The 23475-nt window shown below is 42.7% G+C and overlaps 1 protein-coding gene across 1 annotated transcript; it reads left to right on the forward strand.

Moving 5' to 3' along the window:
• Positions 1–2876: 2876 nt before the first annotated feature.
• Positions 2877–23083, forward strand: LOC142661393 (uncharacterized). The gene is made up of 7 exons (XM_075838778.1): positions 2877–2911; positions 9345–9479; positions 11345–11481; positions 11946–12144; positions 12886–13029; positions 21034–21170; positions 21781–23083. The coding sequence occupies exons 1-7, from the start codon at positions 2887–2889 to the stop codon at positions 22015–22017; spliced, it is 1014 nt and encodes a 337-aa protein (XP_075694893.1). The 5' UTR covers positions 2877–2886; the 3' UTR covers positions 22018–23083.
• Positions 23084–23475: the final 392 nt, after the last annotated feature.

The following is a 23475-nucleotide window of genomic DNA, read 5'->3' on the forward strand; positions in this document are numbered from 1 at the left end:
TTGATATATCTCTATCTATAAATATGAATTGACTTATATCTAACAATCTAATATCTATCTGTCAATCTAATTTATATCTATCTATCTATCTATCTATCTATCTATCTATCTATCTATCTATCTATCTATCTATCTATCTATCTGTCTGTCTGTCTGTCTGTCTGTCTGTCTGTCTGTCTGTCTGTCTGTCTGTCCATCCATCCATCCATCCATCCATCATCTATCTGTCTTTGTATTAATAGAATACAATAGAGAGGAAAAATAGGACCAAATATGCTAGGCGCTGCTATAAACAAACTTATTTAATAGATTGAATGAAACACAGGCTACGCATTTTGACGCAGGACATGCGTCTTCATCAGGCCATAAATATATAATAAAAACCAAACATCTTGTATAAATATATACATGTGTATCCCCAAAATGGAAAGTTATGAAGGGAGAGCCTCCAATTTTATTTCTTATTTTAAAAATTGTGATGACCTTTCTTGCTCTGGTGTACACCACCTATTTGTTCATAGAGTTTATAGGAATAGGGAAAGAGGGAAAGTAGAGCAAGAGTGGTCAGTATCGCCTTCAATTATTTAAATTGATACGATCTGGTATAGTAGGTGAAGAAATTTGGTTAGTGCAATGTCCCCTTTTTTTGCACAACCGTATTCACTTATTATTTATATTTTTATTTTTATTATTTAATATTTGTATTAATTTGTTGTAAATATTTTTTGTTATTTGTTTTATTGTATTTTTAAAATCCCATTGACTAGGAGACCATTCGTTGGCTATTCCTCTTCAATGGGAAAAAGGAGGGAATTCTCCAAAGATTTATATGGTATTTGTGACTTGTTCATTGATGTGCACAATACAAAGGTATCAGCTGCAGCTTGAGGTAAACAGGCAGCTGATTATTCCACAGCAAGAGGGTGTTCTCTAGCTGTAATGCTCTGTGGCTGCTTGTATTCAGACTTGAAGCAACTTGAGACGCTCTGGGAGAGGTTAAATCTCCCAGTTCGAACTGCCTGTTTACCTCAAGCTGCAGCTGATACCTTTGTATTGTGCACATCAATGAACAAGTCACAAATACGATATAAATCTTTGGAGAACTCCCTCCTTTTTCCCATTGAAGAGGAATAGCCAACGAATGGTCTCCTAGTCAATGGGATTTGAAAAATACAATAAAACAAATAACAAAAAATATTTACAACAAATTAATAAAAATATTAAATAATAAAAATAAAAATATAAATAATTAGTGAATACGGTTGTGCAAAAAAAGGGGACATTGCACTAACCAAATTTCTTCACCTACTATCCCCAAAATGGACCAATCAAAGGGGGGAAATGGGGAGGGGAAAAAAGAAACTCCGGAAAAACAAAGTCGCATATATAATCCAGCTTCAACACTAAAATTAATTAATAAAATATAGAATAGGTTCATAAATTAATAATCAAATATTAGTTATAAGATCAAAGACACATATATAATTCTGGCTAACAATAAAAGTATTGAACAGAAATAAAGGATGAGATAAGCGCGCACTAAAATTATTGGTAAAACATGGAACATATAAAAAATACAACATATAGCAACATTGATTAAAAACGAATAATATATGTAACAATTTAATACAATAATTCTAGATTAAATTCATAATGTTGGAAACATTATTTTACTCACAAAAGACCAAAATCCAATTATACGCTAAAGAGGAGACAAATAGCGTCCCTGTTGTAATAACAACTCCTGTCAAACAAGACAGCCGAAATAGGAGAGAGAAAGGGGGAATTGTATTATATTAAAAGACAGTCGGAAAGGGAATGACAAAACCTATTATATCTATATCTATGTTTAATGATAATTATAATAAAACTATATGTACATAAATATGCATATTAGTATGATAAAAAATTAACTCTTTAAGTCAAAGTAAATTTGGAACCATTTTATGGTGGACAGAAAATCGGTGGAAAAATTATTTGAAGCGTTATGTATATTGGAAAATATGTATTATATATATATATATATATATATATATATATATATATATATATTTATTTCATATTATATATATTTGAGCGAATAAAAATTAAATATTTTAGTCTAAAGAGGACTCACTGATGTCATTTAAACCTTCAGGGCGCAATGTACACAGTTTATATATCCAATAATTTTCTCTCTGTTTAAGGCATAAAAATCTATTGGTATAATCTGCCGGTATTTGTTCAATTGGAGTGATACTTATGCACTCAAAATTGCACTCCAATTATCACTCCAATTGAACAAAACGTCTGAACTAAGTTTCCTAAAATTGTATAGAAACAAATGTAAAAAACGTCTGCTGCAGAATTCCACTGCGGACTGTCCGCAGCGGAATTCAACAGCAATTCCGCCACGTATGAACATGGCCTTAAGTTTGTGTTGCTGATTCAACCGCAGAACTGTCTCTTCAGTGGACGTGAGGCTATATTTTTTAATGAATATTTAGCACATTGAGAAAGTTCAATGGAATCAATGGAGGAATTGCATTGAAAAAATAAGTTAATTAAGAATGCCATATTTATGTGGCGTGCCAACAATTCCGACACATAGACAATTTTAGTGTGTGAAAAAGGAACGTGGCCTCCCAAATGCACAGGCAGTGTTTATTGATATGTGAATCACGTATTCTGCAGCTCTGTTCGGAATATAACCCATATACTGTAGTAAGGGATATCTGGCTGTGTTATCTGCCTGCCCATTAACATGCATTTTCATAAAACCATCTATATCTATTGTCATCTGTATTGTTTGTGGGTATAGCAGCTATTCTAAAGGGAAGTGACATATAATGCAGGTAACAGAAAATTAATTCAATGTTATTGTATTGTTTAGATTATTACAAGAAGATGTCTGGATTTATGCTAACAACAGGTAAGTGTTAACTCAGTTTGGTTTATTAAATGACACGGCCGACAAGTGTCACGATGCGGGGTGTGGATGTCACGATGCGGGGTGTGGACCCACTGGGCCGTACCGCGTAGCGGGGATGGCAGCTGGCCAAACCGGAAGGTACACAGTTCAATGGTTCAGCGAGAGTACCTGAGGCAATCGTAGGCAGTGGCGAGGCGGACACGTCCAGAACCAGGCGGTGGGCAGTCGTTCGGTGAGGCGTAGCAGGGTAGCGTAGACTGTAGCACAGCACGGCAGGAAGCACAGCACGGCAATAGCACTAGGTAGCATGGAAACAGGATACGGGATACGGAATACAGGAGCAAGGTACACTGGGAGGCTGAAAGACACTGGGAGACCATAAGCAAGACGAACAACGGGAAAACTAACAACGCTCTGGCAAAGGGCAAGAGGGCAGAGCCCTTTTTATAGCCCAGGGCATCCTGGGCCAGATCACAGTTTTTACAAAAACGCGCGCACTGGCCCTTTAAGGCCGTGCACGCGCGGGCGCGCGCACCCGCCGGAGACACTCGGAATCCGGAAGAGAGTGCCGGCGCCTGACTGGGGGACGACGCTGCAGGCAGGTAAGCTGTCCATGGCCACGGCCGTCGGGGTTAACGACCGATCGACGGGGCAATGGCCATAGACGTTACAGTATCCCCCCTCTTACGCCCCCTCTTCTTGGGACCAGAGCGAGAGAGAAACTTCCTCACAAGAACAGGGGCATCGATGTTTTCCTCTGGCTCCCAAGACCTCTCTTCTGGGCCGAACCCCCTCCAGTCCACCAAATAAAATGTCCTTCCTCCCACCTTCTTGGTAGCCAGAATCTCCTTTACCTCGAAAGTCCCAGATGGGCCGGCAGGAACCTCTGTGGGACTAGGAGTCCTGGAGTAGCGGTTCAGGACCACCGGTTTTAGCAGGGAGACGTGAAAGGAGTTAGGAATCCTGAGAGTGGGGGGGAGTCGCAGCTTGTAGGATACCGGGTTAATTTGTAGCAGGACTTCAAAGGGACCAAGGAACCTCGGGGCAAATTTGCATGACGGCACCTTCAGCCGGATATTCCTAGAGGACAGCCACACTTTAGTCCCTGGAAGGAACTGCGGAGGCGCCCGTCTTCTTGTGTCTGCCTTTCTCTTCATGCGGTTCACCGCCAAGAGGATAGAAGATCGGGTCTGTTGCCATATCTGTAGAAAGTCCCTGAAGGTGGAGTTGGCTGCAGGCACCTGGGACATTGTAGAAACAGGAAGAGGTATACGAGGATGTTGGCCGTAGACGATGAAAAATGGACTGGATGTGGTCGACTCACTGGTGTGGTTGTTATAGGAGAACTCTGCCCACGGGAGCAACTGCACCGAATCGTCATGGCGCCTGGACACAAAGTGACGTAGGTAGTTCTCCATAATCTGGTTAACTCTCTCGACTTGCCCGTTGGACTGGGGATGATAGGCCGAAGAGAAGTCCAATTTCACACCAAGGAGCCCGCAGAGTGCTCTCCAAAACTTCGAGGTAAACTGGACACCTCTGTCCGAGACAATATGCAGGGGCAATCCGTGCAGACGGAAGATGTGCTGTATGAAGAGGTCAGCCAACCGCGTAGCAGACGGCAGAGCGGTCAACGGGATGAAGTGAGCCATCTTGGAAAATTGATCCACCACCACCCAGATCACACTGCAACTCGCAGAAGGAGGAAGATCCGTGACGAAGTCCATAGCGACATGTTGCCACGGGGCAACGGGCACAGGCAGTGGTTGGAGCAAGCCCGCAGGTCTGGAGTGAGCAACTTTATTTGCTGCACAGACTGTGCACGAGGAGACAAAGTCCATGACATCTTTGGGCAGCGTGGGCCACCAGAACTGACGGGTGATTAAATCTTGGGTCTTACGAGCACCCGCGTGACCTGTCAGCTTAGAGTTGTGACCCCAGCGAAGAATTCTTCCTCGGTCAGCCAGACGCACAAAAGTCCTACCCGGAGGAATGACTCTGACTTGCAGGGGATTCACAGAGAAGATACAGGATGGGTCAATGATATTCTGTGGAGATTCCATGGCGTCCTCAGTTTCGAAAGATATAGACAAGGCATCGGCCCTCACATTCTTGTCGGCGGGACGGTAGTGGAGTTCGAACCGGAACCGAGCAAAGAACAACGACCACCTGGCTTGACGAGGATTCAACCGCTGGGCCGTCTGTATGTAGGTCAAATTCTTGTGATCCGTGAAGATCAGGATAGGGTGAACCGCGCCTTCCAGTAGGTGTCTCCACTCCTGCAGAGCTAGTTTGATGGCCAGTAACTCCCGGTCCCCAATCGAGTAGTTACGCTCTGTGGGAGAAAACAGCTTGGAATAGTAACCACATGCCACGGCCTTGCCTTTCGGTCTTTTCTGGAACAACAGTGCATCAGCACCCACCGAGGAGGCGTCCATCTCTAGCGAAAACTGTAAGGACACGTCCGGATGGTGCAGAATGGAGGCAGATGTGAAGGCTTTCTTTAAGGATTCAAATGCGGCTTCAGCGTCCGGGGTCCACAACTTGGCATTCATACCTTTCTTAGTGAGGGTGGAGATAGGTGCTGTCAAAGATGAGATGTTGGGGATGAAGAGTCGGTAGAAGTTGGCGAATCCTAGAAAGCGTTGGATGGCCCTTAAGCCTTGGGGGCGTGGCCACTCCAGGACGGCCTTTACCTTCTGGGGATCCATCTTGAGACCCTGATCTGAGATAATATAGCCCAGGAAGGATAGAGACTTCTTCTCGAACACACACTTCTCCAATTTGGCGTAAAGTCGATTCTCTCTTAGACGGAGCAACACCTGGCGGACATGACTTCGATGAGTTACTGGGCCTGGGGAAAAAATCAGAATGTCATTGAGATACACCACAACACAAACATACAGGAGATCACGAAAAATGTCATTGACAAATTCTTGGAATACTGCGGGAGCGTTACACAGGCCGAAGGGCATGACTAAGTATTCGTAATGCCCATCACGAGTATTAAAGGCAGTCTTCCACTCGTCACCTCGACGAATCCGGATCAGATTATAGGCCCCCCGCAGGTCCAGTTTAGAAAAAAAATTTGCCCCCCGTATGCGATCAAACAGTTCCGAAATTAAAGGCAGAGGATACCTGTTCTTCACCGTGATCTGGTTTAGGCCTCGGTAGTCAATACAAGGTCGTAATGATCTATCTTTCTTTTTAGCAAAGAAGAACCCTGCTCCGGCCGGGGATGAAGATTTACGAATGAAACCCCTCTCCAGGTACTCCTTGATGTAAGCCGACATGGACTGGGTCTCTGGCAAGGAGAGAGGATACACTCTACCACGAGGAGGAGACGATTCCGGGACCAGGTCAATTGGGCAGTCATATGCCCGGTGTGGCGGCAAGGTCTCGGCCTCCTTTTTATTGAAGACATCTCCGAACATGGAGAAACAGAGGGGCAAACCTGCCAATGACTGAAGAGGAGCGGGCTGTGGCGACTGGATGTGACTCAGACAGCGGTCAAGACACTTCGGGCCCCACTGGAGAACCTCTCCAGAGTTCCAATCCAGGACGGGGGCGTGCAGACGAAGCCAAGGCAACCCCAACAGCACGGGGTTGACGGCCTTGGATAGGACGAACAGAGAGATGATCTCAGCATGAAGGGCTCCCACTTGGAGTTTCAATGGCTTGGTTATGGACACAACTGGGTCTGGTAATGGCAGTCCATCCACCGAGGCAACGATCAACGGCCTTTCAAACGGGATAGTGGGCAACTGTAGGAGATCCACAAGATCCTGGCAGATGAAGTTGGCTGCAAAGCCGGAGTCCAGATATGCGGAGACCTGATGAGACCTCTCGCCAGCAATAATGGTTACAGGAATAAATAGTTTGGAGGAGAGTTCTTGCTTTAATGTGTTGACGCCCAGGGTTGTCTCTCCAACCAAGCCTAGGCGCTGGGGTTTTTTGGCTTGTGAGGACACAGACGCACGACGTGGCCAGCGAGGCCGCAATATAAGCACAGTCCAGAGGTGCGCCTGCGCTGTTTCTCCTGGACTGATAATTTTAGTCGGTCAACTTGCATCGGAACCTCAGGCAAAGCGATAGAAACAGGCAAGAGGGGTTGCTGAAAGTTGGGCGCCAGTCTAGGACGCCGACGCTCCTGACGAACTCATGGGATCTCTCCCTCAGCCTTATGTCAACCCGAGTGGCAAGCAGAATCAAGTCGTCCAATGCGGGAGGCAGGTCTTGAGCAGCCAGTTCGTCCTTGATCTCGGGCGACAGACCATGCCAATAAGATGCCACAAATGCCTCATTGTTCCAGGATAGCTCTCCTGCCAGAGTCCGGAACTGAATAGTATACTCGCCCATGGAGTTGTCCTCTTGGCGAAGGTTAAAGATGGCGGTGGCGGCTGATGAGACTCGTCCTGGTTCCTCAAAAACGGTTCAGAAAATTCGTGCGAACTCCTGGAAGTCTCGGGTCTCGGGTCTCTGACGTTCCCAGATAGGGTTAGCCCATGCCAGGGCCTTGCCGGTCAGGAGGGAGATGATAAATGTGATCTTGGCTCCATCTGACGGAAATGCCTGAGAGTGCAGGGTAAAATGAATGTGGCATTGGTTCAGGAACCCCCGACAAGCACTGGCGTCTCCATCGAACTGAGAGGGCAATGGCAGCGAGAACCGAGGGTCCGTACAGGAACTGCCAGGAGGAGCAACAGGAGGGTCGGCTTGAGGGACTTGCACAGAAGCAGGAATGGAGGCAACTAGCGTCCCTAGCTGCTGCGCCATAGAGTCCACGGCCACGAGGAGCTGGTCCTGCCTAGCTCGGAGATCCAGCAGATCCGCCTGCATGGCTTGGGAGGGTGACAAGCCCTTGAATTGGCCAGCGGGGTCCATGGCCAGAGCGTATTGTCACGATGCGGGGTGTGGATGTCACGATGCGTGGTGTGTACCCACTGGGCCGTACCGCGTAGCGGGGATGGCAGCTGGCCAAACCGGAAGGTACACAGTTCAATGGTTCAGCGAGAGTACCTGAGGCAATCGTAGGCAGTGGCGAGGCGGACACGTCCAGAACCAGGCGGTGGGAAGTCCTTCGGTGAGGCGTAGCAGGGTAGCGTAGACTGTAGCACAGCACGGCAGGTAGCACAGCATGGGAATAGCACTAGGTAGCACGGAAACAGGATACGGGATACGGAATACAGGAGCAAGATACACTGGGAGGCTGGAAGACACTGGGAGACCATAAGCAAGACGAACAATGGGAAAACTAACAATGCTCTGGCAAAGGGCAAGAGGGCAGAGCCCTTTTTATAGCCCAGGGCATCCTGGGCCAGATTACAGTTTTTACAAAAACGCGCGCACTGGCCCTTTAAGGCCGTGCACGCGCGGGCACGTGCACCCGCCGGAGACACTCGGAATCCGGAAGAGAGTGCCGGCGCCTGACTGGGGGACGACGCTGCAGGCAGGTAAGCTGTCCATGGCCACGGCCGTCGGGGTTAACGACCGATCGACGGGCCGTGGCCATAGACGTTACAACAAGTTCATCAAGAAAGTAGGGAGCCAGGCGGTAAAACATACAGAAAATAGGGACCATAGTTATATCTTGGTACAAATTGGCCTAAAATGGGAAAATCCTTATTGATCCTAAGGGCCAATCTAACTGTGCAAACATTCAATAAAAGTGAAGGTTTAATTATACACTCAAAAATGTCATGTGTGGCTAGGTTATAGGGTACCAATTCCCCCTTTTAGCTTTATCACTCTAGGCTGTAATGTTTCCTCAGACCTCCTCTTCACCGCGCTGCTGCTGAGATGATTTATTTTCAGTCACCGCCCTGTGCAACATTTGGGAGAGGATGTAACTGCAAGATCAATCACTAGAAACAGCAGTCTGTGTGCTGGGAGCTTCTACTGGAAGAACCTGACTACAAAGAATACTGTTTGTAGTCAGAATCCACTAAGAACATTATTCTGTACACAACTGGAAATACACCCTGGAGTGAAACAGGACTAAGGAGGCTGTATATTACAAAGTGGCAGATTTTTAGATCTTATAGCATTATATTTTATTGCATACAAAGCCAACTGACAGTATGGTTTTGGGCTGTAGGAGGAAACAGGAGTGCCTATGGCCTCTTCACCCGGCGAAACTGGGTATTGGTGATCCCTATACGCGATATAGGTGCAGGTCCCAGAGCTGGGACTCGTATCAATCAGACATTTATGGCATATCCTATGGATATGCCATAAATGTCTAAGTTGGGAATAGCCCTTTAATACAGATAATGCCAGTCGGAATTGAACACACTGATCTAGTACTTGCTAGATAACCTGAGCATGTTATTATATTTATGACTAGCCTGGTATTTGGCCACTTCCCATGTAGAGCAAAAGCTGGAAAACTGGTGAGTAGCAGAATTGTAATTCTAATTTTATCTGATTACAGAACCTTTCATAGGGACAAAGGGATTTATACTGATTTTGAAAAAAGAATTGAAAATTCTGAATTTCCAAAAAGATCTTCTGATTGCTCACCCAGAAGAGTACACTGCCATTTTTGAATCCGATGCGGATGCGGAATGTAAGTTTTAGTTATCTTGTGCTTTTAATATTGACTTGTTAAAAAAGTAGGGGAAAATCTTAAAATTTAAATTCATACAAAGTAGAGATGGGTTAAATTTTAAAAATTGATTTTGCCAGTGCTTTGCCAAATGCAAAATAAATATACACTACCGTTCAAAAGTTTGGGGTCACCCAGACAATTTTGTGTTTTCCATGAAAACTCACACTTATATTTATCAAATGAGTTGCAAAATGACTAGAAAATATAGTCAAGACATTGACAAGGTTAGAAATAATGATTTTTATTTGAAATAATAATTTTCTCCTTCAAACTTTGCTTTCGTCAAAGAATGCTCCATTTGCAGCAATTACAGCATTGCAGACCTTTGGCATTCTAGCTGTAAATTTGCTGAGGTAATCGGGAGAAATTTCACCCCATGCTTCCAGAAGCCCCTCCCACAAGTTGGATTGGCTTGATGGGCACTTCTTGCGTACCATACGGTCAAGCTTCTCCCACAACAGCTCTATCGGGTTGAGATCTGGTGACTTCGCTGGCCACTCCATTACAGATAGAATACCAGCTGCCTGCTTCTTCCCTAAATAGTTCTTGCATAATTTGGAAGTGTGCTTTGGGTCATTGTCCTGTTGTAGGATGAAATTGGCTCCAATCAAGCGCTGTCCACAGGGTATGGCATGGCGTTGCATAATGGAGTGATAGCCTTCCTTATTCAAAATCCCTTTTACCTTGTACAAATCTTTACCAGCACCAAAGCAACCCCAGACCATCACATTACCTCCACCATGCTTGACAGATGGCGTCAGGCACTCTTCCAGCATCTTTTCAGTTGTTCTGCGTCTCACAAATGTTCTTCTGTGTGATCCAAACACCTCAAACTTCGATTCGTCTGTCCATAACACTTTTTTCCAATCTTCCTCTGTCCAATGTCTGTGTGCTTTTGCCCATATTAATATTTTCCTTTTATTAGCCAGTCTCAGATATGGCTTTTTCTTTGCCACTCTGCCCTGAAGGCCAGCATCCCGGAGTCGCCTCTTCACTGTAGACATTGACACTGGCGTTTTGCGGGTACTATTTAATGAAGCTGCCAGTTGAGAACCTGTGAGGCGTCTATTTCTCAAACTAGAGACTCTAATGTACTCGTCTTGTTGCTCAGTTGTGCAGCGGGGCCTCCCACTTCTCTTTCTACTCTGGTTAGAGCCTGTTTGTGCTGTCCTCTGAAGGCAGTAGTACACACCGTTGTAGGAAATCTTCAATTTCTTGGCAATTTCTCGCATGGAATAGCCTTCATTTCTAAGAACAAGAATAGACTGTCGAATTTCACATGAAAGCTCTCTTTTTCTAGCCATTTTGAGAGTTTAATCGAACCCACAAATGTAATACTCCAGATTCTCAACTAGCTCAAAGGAAGGTCAGTTTTATAGCTCCTCTAAACAGCAAAACTGTTTACAGCGGTGCTAACATAATTGCACAAGGGTTTTCAAGTGTTTTCTAATCATCCATTAGCCTTCTAACACAGTTAGCAAACACAATGTACCATTAGAACACTGGAGTGATGGTTGCTGGAAATGGGCCTCTATACACCTATGTAGATATTGCATTAAAAACCATACGTTTGCAGCTAGAATAGTCATTTAGCACATTAACAATGTATAGAGTGTATTTCTGATTAAATTTAATGTTATCTTCATGGAAAAAAACTGTGCTTTTCTTTCAAAAATAAGAAAATTTCGAAGTGACCCTAAACTTTTGAACGGTAGTGTATATATTCAGCTAACTAAAGAATTAAAAATTTGGAGAACTTTTAATCTTGCTGGATAAAATGTTAGATTGTTCGTTTAAACTTATTGTCTATATTTCTGTTGTAGCGGAACAAGCAACATTCTACCTGGTAACATACAAAGAGCTTGCTGGCAATAGTGATGAAATACCAGTGGTCATCAGCTGCACAATAGGTCAAGACAATTACCTTCTGTGTGTAGAAAATGATTCAGTTATTCTTAAGGTAAGATCCAAACTCAAATAAATATCTATTACACAAACTATCACCTTAGTTACTGATCGGTAGAGTTCATTACCGTTCCCTAGAATGAAAAGACTACCGTCCATTTGGCATGAGACCATCTCTCTATATTCCTAAAATTCATTACATTTATCTTAAAGGGGAATTCTGATTTGTTCAAATAAATGTTATTCCTTGTATATTGAGAAGGTGTCAAACATTCCAATTTACTTTCTGTATCGGTTCCTAATGGTTTTCAAATGAGCGGAGCACCTGTGTGTCCATCACATGACCAGAACACATTTAATCCCTTGGGAGTAAACAGTGAAAGTTCCTATTGAATGACTGCAAGCAGAGATTTTAAGTTAAAGAAGTATAGACTCAGTCCAGAAGATATCAATAACTGACTTTTTGTTAGCATCATTTGACCACAGATCATGACTAATGTAACTTAATTTTATTAACAGGAAAGTGAGGTGCCATTCACAATCCCATCAGAGACAAGTGAATTTATCTTCTACAAAAGAGATTCTTTTAATCAATTCATATCTTTTGAGTCATCATTGAACAGAGGATTTTGCCTTGCATGGAGTTTAGAAGACCAGAATCTGATGCTAAAGCCCTGTCCTACAGATGAATTGGATGAAACAACCTTATTTTTCTTGGGTAAAAAATAACTTTGTGTTTCTTTTGAAATAGCATGTTATAAAAGTCACCTTGACATATCCTAATTTGTATTCATTTGAAGCTCTTGGTTAGAAATGATCAGACTTCACTCTTCCAAATAATACTCATCTGAGCCTCCGTGGCTTAAATCTTAGCAGGTGATTTCCATTGTAATTTTAATTATTTTCAGATTTAACCTTAAATGGGTTTTCTCATAAACACATGTATCCACAGGATAGGAGATACATGTATGACTGCTGGGAATCTGACCGCGTGGACCCCCAGCGATCAGGAGAACGTGAGATCGAAACCCCCCCCCAAAGTTCTTCATGAGAATGGTGCGCATGCTCAACCAGCGCTCCATTAATTTCTATGGAGCTGTCAGAGACAGCGATCCTGGAAGTCCCATAGAAATTAATGAAGCGCTGGCCAAGCATGCTCACCAGCGGTCCATTCTTATGGAGCACTTTGGGGGACTTTCGGTCCCCCGTTCGCTGTGGGTCCCAGCGGACCGAGCCCATCAATCACACATGTATCCCCTTTTCTGTATTTTGTGGGGAAGAACCATAACCTTAATTTTATTGTTCTTTGTTTTTGCTTAATCTAAATAGGTCTCAAGTTCTCTCCGACAAATTGTACAATATATCTTTATAGGGGTTAGAACAACATTATCAAATACAGAACTCAAAATGCTTTGTTTCTATACTATTTCTAATCAAGTTTTTTTTTTGACAATTTCAGATTCTGACAGAGATATATATTTTGTGGAGGGGCTAAAACCTAACGAAAAATTTGTATGTAATATTCTGAATGTTCATGAGAACTTACTCATTGCCCAGCCAGAAAAGTTCACTGCAGTTTTTGCGTCCAATGCAGATGCTGGAGGTAGACCAATTATTTTTTTTTTGTTTGTACCTTGATATGTTATGAATAATGTCCACTTTTTTCTTTGAAATATATCTAATAGATTTACTACTTTCAGACAAATTTATTATACCTAAACCAGATATTAATAGAGCGCAATGGAAATCTGTATAATGTCATGGTTTGTTGGGATCTGGTCTTCCAGCCATTATCTATCACCTGCTAGGATCTATAAACCAATGTTGCAGTCTTGATTATTGTGACCCGGAAGCTTTAGGGCTTATTCACACGAATGGGTGTCAAATCGGCCGTGAAAAACTGCCTTTTTTTCACTGCCGGTTTACACCTGTGTGGGACCTGATTTCACAGATCCCTCATACACTTGAGTCTATTGAGGGATCCATTAAAAAACCAACCATGTGAATAGCCTCATAGAAGTACATTCATTTTAATGCAGCCATTTGATGGCCATTAAAAAAAAAAACCTGATTATCCAGTTTGTGTGAATAAGCCCTTATAGTAGCTCCTTAAACTGATGCCTACCCATGGATATAATCCAGGTGGGGCAACAAGAGATTATTGAACTTCAAGGGGTGCAAAAAGGTGATATGGGGTGCAATAATGTAATACAGGAATCTTGGGGGTTCAGCAATGTAATCCAGGAAGCTTGGGGGTGCAACATGGTATAACAGGAATCATAGTTGTGCAGTAAGGTTAAAAATAAATCCTAAAATTGCACCAAGACCATATTGTACCGGTGAATTGAACAATATGTCTTTGTAGAGGTTAGAGCAACATTATTCTGATACAGAACTCACAATGCCTAGTTTCTATACTATTTCTAAAGATTTTTGGGCAATTTTATAGATTTTTCTGGGACACATATTTGAAGTGTGCTAAAACATGATGAAAAATTTTAATAGAATATTTTGAATCTCCATATGACCTTACTTGTTGCCGACACAGAAGAGTTAACTGCTGTTTTTGAGTCCAATGAAGATGCTGGAGGTAGACATTTCTAATAGATTTAGTACTTTCAGACAAATTTATTTTACTGAAATCAGATGTTAATAGATCCCAATTGTAATCTGTATGACATCCTGGATTGTTAGGATCTGGTCTGCAAGGCATTATCTATCACCTGCTAGGCTCTATCAACCAATGTTGCAGTCTTGATGATTGTGACTTGGAAGCTCTCTAGTAGCTTCTTAAACTGATGCCTACCCATGGATATCCTTTCAGATTTTTTGGCACCTCCTTGTCTTCCCCAGCAAAAGCCACATTGTTGTTTCATAGGGCTCTATATGTCTTATTAGTGTTTCATGCTTTATGGCAACTACTGACCTCTAAAGTGTGCCACTGCAAAAAGTTATTCGCAATAAGTATGGCTTCCTAGACACCACACAGGAACTTTGTACAGATTGCAGCCAAAAAACAGGGGCGGATCCCGAAGAGAAATCAAAGGGGTGGGGGTGTGAAAACCAAAATCTGTGAATTTTGCTTCATTTGGTTATGCTCCTTTTCATTCCTTTAGCTTGTAAACTACACCATCAGCAGAAGAAGAAAAATATAAGTTGAACATAGAAATACCTGATACCATGGTCATTACCACGTTGCAGACCATGCAATAGAATACAGTAATGAACAGAAACAGTCACAGGCAGAATACTTGTATTATACATTAAAGGGTTGTCCACTACCTGACAACTGATGACCTATCCACCAGTCCTGCGGGCACCGGATGTTATCGCACATTATGCAATGTACGGAGCCGGAAGCAGTTGGCTCGGTACATTCCATAGCGGCCATGCTGCCAATCTGCAGCTCTGCTTCTTTTCACTTGAATAGGAGCAGAGCTGCGGTACTGCTGCTCAGCCGCTATTCCATTACCAGAGCTATCTGCTTCCGGCATGGACGATGTCCGGTGCCCGGAGGCAGCTGGAGCGGCTTAACGGTGCGGGGTCTGGGTGTTGGACTTTCACAGGTCATGTACTGATGACATAGAAATTTTAGGGGTGCAAATGGGAAGTACTAGCCCGGCTCAGGGCTATGATATGGGCTTCGTACAGTAAGCACCGTCCCCTGATTCCATAGACAGGACAGTGAAGTGCAGAGCATGGTGCAGCAGGGAACCCTCCAGCAGGTGACATGGAGAGTTACGCTTAGAGCCGTCCAGTGTCAGGATGTTGTGTGTGTCGCCACATAATACATCCTGACACTGGCCTGGAACAAGACCCAGAGCAAAGGCTCCTGGAGGTAAAGAGGAGCCTGGGAATGTGGAATGTAATTATTATCAAAATCAGCAATTCCGCTCCCTGATGTCACTATCCGTATATGGAAAGTGACATCTGAGGCTCCTCTAGGGAGACCCAAAGGAGCTATGTACAGGGAGGAGGGTGTGTAGTGCTATCTACAGGAGGATGTGTGTGGCACTATTTACAGGGGAATGTGTGGCCCTATTTACAAGCGGCTGTGTGTGGCACTATCTACAAGGGGGCTGTATGGTGCTATCTACAAGGGGGGTGTAGTACTAACTACAGGGGGGTGTGGCACTATCTACAAGGGGGCTGTGTGGCGCTATCTACAAGAGGAGGTGTGTAGTACTAACTACAGGGGGGTGTGGCACTATCTACATTGGGGAAATGTGGCAATATCTAAAGAGGAAGCTGTTCATTATGTCACCATATAGTCTCATTAGCTTCAGTTATACAATCGGTTTTAGTCGGGCACCGACCTCTTTATTTATTTTCTTTTAATTTATTGTTATGTCAATTCCCTTATAGAACTATATTGCTTGTAAAATGTACAAATGGTTTTATGCTCGAGTTACCTAAAAAAACAAACCCAAAAAATTACTATTGTTATTGTTGGGTTACTGCAGCTCTTCTCCTCTTTGAGTGGGCGCAGTACTGCAGCATGGCCGTTATACAGTGGTCGGAGCCATCTGCTTCTTGTACTGACCAAGCATAGCTTCTGGTGCCCGGAGGCAGCCGGAACATCTGGTCGGTGCAGGGTCCGGGTGTCGGACCCCCACCGATCCTATACTGATGACCTATAATGTGGATCGTCATCAGTATAGAAAACAGCCCCCAACCTAGACAAACCTTTTAATTTTATATGTAAACTATAAAATAATTTTCACAGGTTGAAGGGGTATTCCGGTTTCGGCAAGTGTATTATTATTTATTGTAAAATTTAAAGTTGTACAATATTATAATATACTTTCTGTATTAATTTGTCACAGTTTTCAGCATCTCTGCTTGCAGTCATTTAATGGAAACCTTCATTGTCTATTTCCGGTGGATAGATAACTGTCCTGATCATCTAAGGCCTTATTCACACGAGCGTATTTCACATCCATGTTACGAGCGTTAAAACAACGGACGTCACACGGACCAATGCAATTCAATGGGGTCATTCAGATATTCAGTGTTTTTCACGCAGCTTGTGTTCGCCGCGTGAAACTCACTGCATGTCCTATACTTGTGCGTTTTTTGCACATTACACGCACCCATTGAAGTCGATGGGTGCGTGAATATTACAGACAGTACACGGACGCACATCCGTGTGCCATGCGTTTTTCACGCAACAGTTGCTAAAGAAATGATGAGGAAAATAAAGAACACCTCCTTCAGTTTATTTTGCTGACGTAAAAAACGTGTGACATACGCGCGTAAAAAATGCAGACACGCACTGTACACGGATGTCACACGGAACTGCAACGCAAGAAAAACGCTGCATTCTTTAAGCGCGCAAAACTGACACGTTCGTGTGAATAAGGCCTTATGGACACACAGAAGGTGCTCTACTTATTAAAAGACACAGTTCTGGTAACTGCACTGTAATGGTAACGAGCCCTGCACCGGTGTGTCTACCACATGACGATCCTCTGGAAGTAAACAATGAAGTCTTCTATTGAATGACTGCAAGCAGAGATCTTGAACTGTGAGAAACTGATACAGAAAGCAGTTGATTGTAAAACTTTTCATTACACAATGACTAACCTTTATTCACTGAAACCGCATTATTTCTGTAACCCCCTAGTGATTATCCCGATCTGTGCTCGGGCAGGAGGAAAAGTACAATACTGTTTGCACGAGCTTAGCCTGGGCAGCAGTGTGAGCACGGGGAAAGTTGCTTTTAATCAGCTGCAGCTTCTCCCTGTACAGTAAAGTTCAGCTTTTTGTCAACATTTAAAAAAAATAAAAAATAAATCATAATCGCAGTACGTTATATTTCTATATGCTTTGTTGACCCTCCTTCACCTTAACCCACTGTCCATGTTTCCTTGTTTGCTGCCTTTATACTGCTTGATTCCTCTTGCTCCTGGGATCACACCCCTTGCTATTCCACTCTAATAACGTACAAAATAAAATCTAAAAAGGTGCAAAAAGAGAAAAACAATTTTTTTCTGTGCAAAATATATATTTTTTATCATTTATTTATACATATATATATATATATATATATATATACATATATATATATATATATATATATATATATATATATATATATATATATATATATACACCGCGATCCAAATTTTTATGCAAATGTTATTTTATTTTTCGCTGATTTTCCTAAATAGTCGATGCAAATGAAGTATAATCTTCAAGCCATCAACCGTTGGAGTATAATGCAAATTTTATTGAACAAATCTCCTAATGATAAGAGATTTTTTTTTTAGAAGTAAAAAATTCAAAACGCACTGTTTCATATTATTATGCACAACAGAGATCAAAACATTTTAAAGGTTGTAAAGAGATTTAAAATGGTAATTTGTTGAATTTGCAGCATCAGGAGGTCATATTTACAGAAATCAAAAGCTCTTTCGATAAAAAAAAACTTAGCAGGCCAAGTTACATGTTAACATAGGACCCCTTCTTTGATATAGTTACGTCTATGGCCGGGGGTCGTCGTTCCGACTTACCTCTTGACGATCCCGGCCATGGACACCTCTCTTCTCGGCGTTCGCTCCCTCCAGGGAGACGCCGACACTCTCTTCCATGTCCTCGGACTGTGTCCCGCAGGGCGCCCGCGCGTGCATGGCCTTAAAGGGCCAGTACGCGTCCAGCTACCTAACATCATTATCAGCCCAAATGGCTGCTGGACTATAATAAGGGGCCCTGCCCACTGGTTCCTTGTCTGAGCGTTGTTGTATACCCTAGTTTGTCTTGCTAAAGGTCTCCCAGTGTTTTCCAGTTCCCAGTGTTACCCGTTCCTGCTGCCTGTACCCTGTATCCCGTGCTATCATTACCTGCTGTGAAAGTCTAGTCGTGTCTTCCCGCTGCATCCGCGGCGTCACCTGCTGTGAAAGTCTAGCCGCGTCTTCCCGCTGCATCCGCACCGTCACCTGCTGTGAAAGTCAAGTCGTGCTCTTGCCACTGTCTACATTGCCTCAGGTACCCGTTCAGAACAATAGACATTGTTTTGTACCTTGTTGGCCAGCTGCTACCCCGCTACGCGGTACGGCCCAGTGGGTCCGCACCCCGCGTCGTGACAGATATCACCTTCACAATTCTTGCATCCATTGAATTTGTTAGTATTTGGACAGTTTCTGCTTGAATATCTTTGCAGGATGTCAGAATAGCCTCCCAGAGCTTCTGTTTTGATGTGAACTGCCTCCCACCCTCATAGATATTTTGCTTGAGGATGCTCCAAAGGTTCTCAATAGGGTTGAGATCAGGGGAACATGGGGGCCACACCATGAGTTTCTCTCCTTTTATGCCCATAGCAGCCAATGACACAGAGGTATTCTTTGCAGCATGAGATGGTGCATTGTCATGCATGAAGATAATTTTGCTACTGAAGGCACGGTTCTTCTTTTTGTACCACGGAAGAAAGTGGTCAGTCCTAAACTCTACGTACTTTGCAGAGGTCATTTTCACACCGTCAGGGACCCTAAAGAGGCCTACCAGCTCTCTCCCCATGATTCCAGCCCAAAACATGACTCCGCCACCTCCTTGCTGACGTCGCAGCCTTGTTGGGACATGGTGGCCATTCACCAATCATCCACTACTCCATCCATCTGGACCATGCCGGGTTGCACGCCACTCATCAGTAAACAACACGGTTTGAAAATTAGTCTTCATGTATTTCTGAGCCCACTGCAACCGTTTCTGCTTGTGAGCATTGTTTAGGAGTGGCCGAATAATAGCTTTATGCAGACTTGCAAACCTCTTGAGGATCCTACACCTTGAGGTTCGCGGGACTCCAGAGGCACCAGCGGCTTCAAATACCTGTTTGCTGCTTTGCAATGGCATTTTAGCAGCTGCTCTCCTAATCCTATTAATTTGTCTGGCAGAAACCTTCCTCATTATGCCTTTGTCTGAACGAACCCGTCTGTGCTCTGAATTAGCCACAAATCTTTTCACAGTATGATGATCACGCTTAAGTTTTCTTGAAATATCCAATGTTTTCATACCTTGTTCAAGGTATTTCACTATTTCACGCTTTTTGGCAGCAGAGAGATCCTTTTTCTTTCCCATATTGCTTGAAACCTGTGGCCTGCTTAATAATGTGGAACGTCCTTTTTAAGTAGTTTTCCTTTGGTTGGGCACACCTGGCAAACTAATTATCAATGGTGTCTGAGATTGATTACAATGAGCCAGAGAGCCCTAAGACACAATACCATCCATGAGTTTAATTGAAAAACGAATAATTAAATGTTTATGACACTTAAATCCAATGTGCATAATAATTTGGAACACAGTGTATATATATATATATATATATATATATATATATATATAGTATCTAAATATATTTGGTATTGCCATATTTATTGTAACCTGTTGAATAAAAAACACATTCATAATGATCAGTGAAAGACATAAAAAAAAGAAATCGGTGGAAACATTTTGCATTTTCCTCCTAAAATACACTTTATACGTTTACACTGAAAATATGTTAATATGCGCTATAGGGGCCCGAATTATGCAGCAACTATATTTACATGAAGCATAAATGAAATGTCTACAATAAAAGTTACACTTTGGGACCATTAGAGGGTTGTTCTTTGTGTTGTAGTCTGTTTTTACATTTAGGGCAAAGCCACACGTGGCGGAATTGCTCTTGAATTCCGCTGCGGACACTCCGCAGCGTTAATCCGCAGCGGAGCCGTTTCTCCATTGACTTCCACTTCTATTTAGTGTCCGCAGCATGCACTGGATGTTGCGGAGTTGTGGCGGACTGGTTGCGGACTCATGGCGGAATTTCTCCATTGACTTCAATGGAGATTCTAAGTTCCGCAATGAAGTCCGCAGCTGTCATGCACATGTTATGTGTGCTGCGGATGCGTCTTGCTTTTTTGACATGACATTTCTTCATTCTGGCTGGACCTATGTATTTCTAGGTCTACAGCCAGACTGAGGAAGTCAATGGGGCTCCCGTAATTACGGGAGCGTTGCTAGGAGACGTCAGTAAATAGTCACTGTCCAGGGTGCTGAAAGAGTTAAGCGATCGGCAGTAACTGTTTCTGCACCCTGGACAGTGACTACCGATCCCAATATACAGCAACCTGTATAAAAAATAGAAGTTCATACTTACCGAGAACTCCCTGCTTCTGTCTCCAGTCCGGCTTCCCAGGGTGACGTTTCAGTCTAACAGTCACATGGACTGCCGCGTCATCCAGGGAGGTCGGGCTGGATGCCGAAACAGGGACGCGTCACCAAGACAACGGCCGGTAAGTATAAAATTTGTTTACTTTCACTAGGGAAAGTGCTGGCCCTTCTCTCTATCCTGCACTGATAGAGAGAAGGGAAGCACTTTTACCGCAGTCCGCAGCAGCTAGTCCGCATCAATTTACTGCACATTTTGGGCAGATCCGCCGCAGAATCTGCAACGCAGATTCTGTGCGGCATTGATGTGGACAGTTGCGGAGGAAATCCGCCACGTGTGGGCATGCCCTTATTCTTTTTAGTTGGATTTAGTAAAAAAGTAAAAACATTTTTTTATAGCATCTAATAAAAATGTACAAATTTGTTTTACATTTTCCTTATCTAACTTTTTTTATTTATATAGCGAAAGAAACAATGTTTTTTCTGAACATATACAATGAGGATGCTGATCATAATAGTGGACTGCCAGTGACCATCAGCCACGAACTAGACAAATCAAATTACGTCCTGTGTGTAGAAAATGATTCAGTTATTTTTAAGGTAAGATCCAAACCCATATAATAAATAAAAGGGGTCTGGACAACTGGCGTCTGCGGTCCGCCAACTGAGTACCCCCACATTAAAGTGTAATGGAGGGTGTGTGTCTAGTAGTCTGAGTATGCCTCTGATGCCAGCTATATATTTTTTCTAGCTATGTTGCAAGAAAGCCAATAGAAGATAGATGGCATTTTATTTTCTTGGTAGCAGTAAAATAATTACGTTTCCAAATAGTCTTGATTACAAAAAGAAAATCTATGTCTACAGCAAATATGCAGACTGATGTGACTCTATGGTTATAGACTACAAACAAACCATGTAGTCTGATGCTGTGGAAGCAAAGGAATTTGAGTAACACATGACTACAGAATAAAACTACACACAGCATTTCATTGTAGTTCGTAAACATTGAGAATCATAGTTTGCATAGGAGCTGTATACATAAAACGGTAGGATATTTTTAAGCAAGACGATTTGCAAAATGGTTGCAAAATTTTTTATTGGCTTTAATTTTTAAAAATCTACAAGCTACCCAGATAAGTGAGTCTACAGTATTTATCTTTAGCAGCATAGACAGCGACATTAATTTACTAATGAACTTTTTTATATACAGAAGACTGAAGAGCTTGGAGATATACCTGGGAAAACTAGTGAATTCATCTTCTATATCAAAGAATTTTCTGTTGGAGATTCTTCTTACTATTTGGAGTCATCATTAAAGCCGGGATTTTGCCTTTCATGGAGTACCGAAGACCCTGAGAAAAAGTTGATGCTAAAGCCTTATCCTCAAGATGGCAAAGATGAAACCCTAAGCTTTATCATAAATGACAAAACTAACCACACACCATAAGTCCAGAAGCTGCAGGATTCTACTTAAAAAACAACACAATAAAAACATAGAGTACAATCAAAGATACAATACAGTCAATATTAGACAACATTCCCCCACCATAATCATCAGCCCAACGGGAACAAGTCCATAGAGAGTTCATAATAATCATGATGATATGAACCTTGAACGGTCATCTGTCCAGAATGAAAAAAACTTTTATTGTTCCATAATATTCATGCAGGTAAAGAAGCAACGTTTCGACCCCTTGTGTGGCTGGGTCTTTCTCAAGTGTAATAATACAGTGCAATATGTGGTATTTAAGTGTGCAGCAAGAAAACAAAACAACTGGATCCAGAGCACCGTACCCTCTTTATATCATCGTGGATCAGACATCACGTACAGGAGTAGTGAACATTTTGAAATGCATTGTCCAGCAACGCCCATCAGATATTTCTTAACACCTTTAAAGGGAACCTGTCACCAGCATTTCACCTATTAAACCAGCAATACCTGGTGGTAGTGGGGGGGGGGAATCATTTCTATATAACCTATAATTGTCTTCTTAGTCGGCTCTCTAGCTTTAGTATTCAGCTTTTTACTGTTCCCACACCGTATGCTAATGAGCATAAAAGAGTCAAATCTTCATTTCGAAAGAGTCAAATCTTCGTTTGAAAAGAGTCATATCTTCATTCCTCAAGTCTTTCCGACTTTACCCTGCCTCCTTACTTTTGATTCACAGTTCCTCGCCTCCCCCCAGCACACACAAAATCCCGCGCTTGTGCATTGATGTCCTCTTCAGGTGTGTGCGTACAACAGGACACCGGATTATTACGATAAAAGGCGTGAAATGTTTGCAGACCGTTATTTACAGGTGGAGGAGGAGTTTAGGAGAGGGGATAACGGCAATGAACTTTTGATAGCAGCGGCCAGTGAGGTATAAGTAAAGGTCAATAGGTGAAACGCTGGTGACAGGTTCCCTTTAAGACAAAGCCAACTTTAAGCTTCAGGACGAAGAAAAGTTTTAGAAATCTGGCATGTGTCAATTTCTTTGGGAATGGTTTTGCATATCCAAGTAATTCTGACTTTCTTTTGATGACGAGTTTAAGTTAATATGGTTTACATTTATTTATTAAAAAACAAAAAATATGATGAATAATTTAAACACTATAAATATGTTCTCATTTTAGCCTTAATATGGAACATATACACTATATTAACAAAAGTATTGGAATACCTACACCTTACACCTACAGCATATTTTATGACATCTCATAGGCATTAATATGGTGTTGGTCCCACTTTGCGGCTAAAAACTGCTTCCACTCTTCTGGGAAGAGTTTCTACAAGTTTTTGGAGTGTGTATGTTGTAATTTTTGCCCATTCATCCAGAAGAGCATTTGTGAGGTCAGACACTGAAGTTGGATGAGAGGGCCTGGCTCATAATCTCTGTTCTAGTTCATCGCAAAGGTGTTCAGT

Source organism: Rhinoderma darwinii, chromosome 10 (genome assembly GCF_050947455.1).
Source record: "Rhinoderma darwinii isolate aRhiDar2 chromosome 10, aRhiDar2.hap1, whole genome shotgun sequence".
NCBI lineage: Eukaryota > Metazoa > Chordata > Amphibia > Anura > Rhinodermatidae > Rhinoderma > Rhinoderma darwinii.